Here is a 2,179-nt window from a genome sequence, read left to right on the forward strand (position 1 = left end):
CCGACGAATCCGTTTTTCAGCTATTCTTTCCCTCGCCAGCCTCCTTCCAGGAACGTGGAAGCAGGTCCCTAGAGAAGGTAGCTAAAGTTACCAGGCCCTAATGGCTCCCAACTCCTTAGGTCCCTAACGTGAGGCAGGAGTCCTGCGGGGGGGACAACGTGGCCCACCTGCAGGCTCAGCCTGGAAAGGCAGGGCTCAGGAGAGTCCTTAGGTACAGAATCCACATCTCCCAGGAGACTGAAGCCTGAGAACCTACCACCTGCTGGGCAGGGGGCTCCTCCACGATGGCCCACAGGTGTTAGCGCTCAGTTAAAACTTTGCCTGCCTGCTCTCCCCTCCTCCCTCTGAAGCTCTCGGATCCCAAGCAGAAAAGCTTCTTCAACTTTTGGCTGAGACAGTGAGACCCAACACCAGGAGAAAACGGCGATGGTGCGGCTTCCGCGCTCATTCCGTCTCCATCCGGGAGGCCAACAGGTTCCAGCCTGTCCCGGGGGAACAAGGAGCTCCCGCCCCCTCCTCACAGTCAGCGGGCACCCTGGCCAAGTTCCGCCCACGCAGGGATCCCGGACTTACGGCTGCCGAGGACTGATCACCGGTCCCCTCCTGCTTAGGTCACCCCCACCCCCCACCCCGAGCTTCACCAGCCCCAGGGGCCCTTGGTCCGCGAGTCGGACACTTCATTGGCTCTTCCAGAGGCACGTGCCGTGTCTGCACGAGTTTCGGTAGCCGCATCAGGGTCTCTCTTAGTCCATCAAAACATGGGGCCAGGGAGTCTTGGTGGGAGAGTCAGTCCGTACCGACTCTCCCCAGCACTGGGAGCCCCTACGAGATGGCTGGGTTCCGGCGCTAGAGGTGGAACACCACAGGATGGTGTAACCAGCTCCTCCGTGCCGCGCTCACCTGGATTGTCTGATTGGGATCTCCGCCAGCCACCGGACCCCCAACCAGCTTGCAGTAGAGGTCCTCGGTGGGGCGTGAGACACTGCGCGTCGGGGCCTCCTCGCCGCAGGTCGCGGACGCGGTGATGCGAGCGCCCTCCGCCAGGTTGAAGTAGGGCGGGTGCAGGCTGAAGCCATCGCCCCCGGGAGTGCGCGCCTCGCCTACCAGCGCCAGTCCAGCCAGCAGCAGTAGCAGCGGCAGTGGCGCGGGGCTCCGGGGGCCAAGAGCGCCCGGTGCGCTCCCCACGCAGAGCTGCCCTCCGCGCTTCGCCATTTTCCTGCTGGGGGCTGCGGCTCTAGGGACAGCGCGCACCGCAGGAGCCCGGCAAGTCTAGTTTGGGGCGGCCGGTCCCGCTGGCCCCGCCTGTCCGAGGACGTCAGGCCCCGCCCAGGCCCGCCCTGGCGCCCGAGCCTTATGCCCTGGAGAGGGGGTTGGGGGAGGGCACAAGAGAGGGGGCGGCCTGGGGACCTTAACCCTTCCGACCCCGGCCAGACCAGCGTCCTGGAAGGGGCACCTGCTGGCCGCCGGCCAGGCCGTGGGAACTTGGCGCTACTGAGCCTTTCCTCTCTCCCAGGTCGTGGCTTCGATCCTCACGGAGACCCCTTGCTTTTTCCGTGGATGTTCAGGACCCCAGCATGCCGGGCCTGCCTCTACCCGCCCAGCGGCTCCCCTTTTTGTTTCCCTAACTTCAAACAGGTCTCAGCCACCTGGCGCCTCCCCGTTGCCCTAGCCGGTTACTCTCTTCCTTCCCTGTTGGTGTTTGAATAAACTGTGTGTAGCTGTGGGTGGGGACCCAGAGGAGATGTGATCTGCAAATGGTGGGGGAGGGGGAGAAGACCAGACAGGAGGAGACCCCCTACTTCCTCCATTGTTAGGTCGGATTTAGCCCTGTCTACCCTCTATTGGGTTTTAAACTCCTCTGCAATAGGGGATCAATACAAGAGCAAAGAAATGACAGGCGCCCACCCATGGAGCATATCCAAGGATGCTCATTGTCCTATAGGTGCCACCCCATAGGCTCCTTGGGAAGCTGAGACTTTGCTTAGACATCTCTTTTTCTTTCTTTCTTTCTTTCTTTTTTTTGTTTTGTTTTGTTTTTGTTTTTGTTTTTGTTTTTTCGAGACAGGTTTTCTCTGTATAGCCCTGGCTGTCCTGGAACTTACTTTGTAGACCAGGTTGGCCTCAAACTCAGAAATCCACCTGCCTCTGCCTCTGCCTCCCAAGTGCTGGGATTAAAGGC

General features: G+C 60.9%; 1 protein-coding gene and 1 pseudogene across 2 annotated transcripts in view; both read right to left on the reverse strand.

Annotated features, from left to right (window-relative positions):
* Positions 1 to 846: 846 nt before the first annotated feature.
* On the reverse strand, positions 847 to 1,263 carry LOC115030368 (annotated as a pseudogene). The gene has a single exon (XR_003835945.1). The product of XR_003835945.1 is annotated as a laminin subunit alpha-5 pseudogene (transcript).
* Positions 1,264 to 1,351: 88 nt separating this feature from the next.
* The window catches only part of LOC110307729 (CDK5 and ABL1 enzyme substrate 2), a 34,585-nt gene continuing 33,757 nt past the window's right edge, over positions 1,352 to 2,179 (reverse strand). The window contains exon 8 of the mRNA XM_021179941.1: positions 1,352 to 1,358. Coding sequence (XP_021035600.1) covers positions 1,352 to 1,358 — 7 coding nt within the window. The remainder of the gene's footprint in view (positions 1,359 to 2,179) is intronic.

This window comes from Mus caroli, chromosome 2 (assembly GCF_900094665.2).
Source record: "Mus caroli chromosome 2, CAROLI_EIJ_v1.1, whole genome shotgun sequence".
NCBI classification, from domain to species: Eukaryota; Metazoa; Chordata; class Mammalia; order Rodentia; family Muridae; genus Mus; species Mus caroli.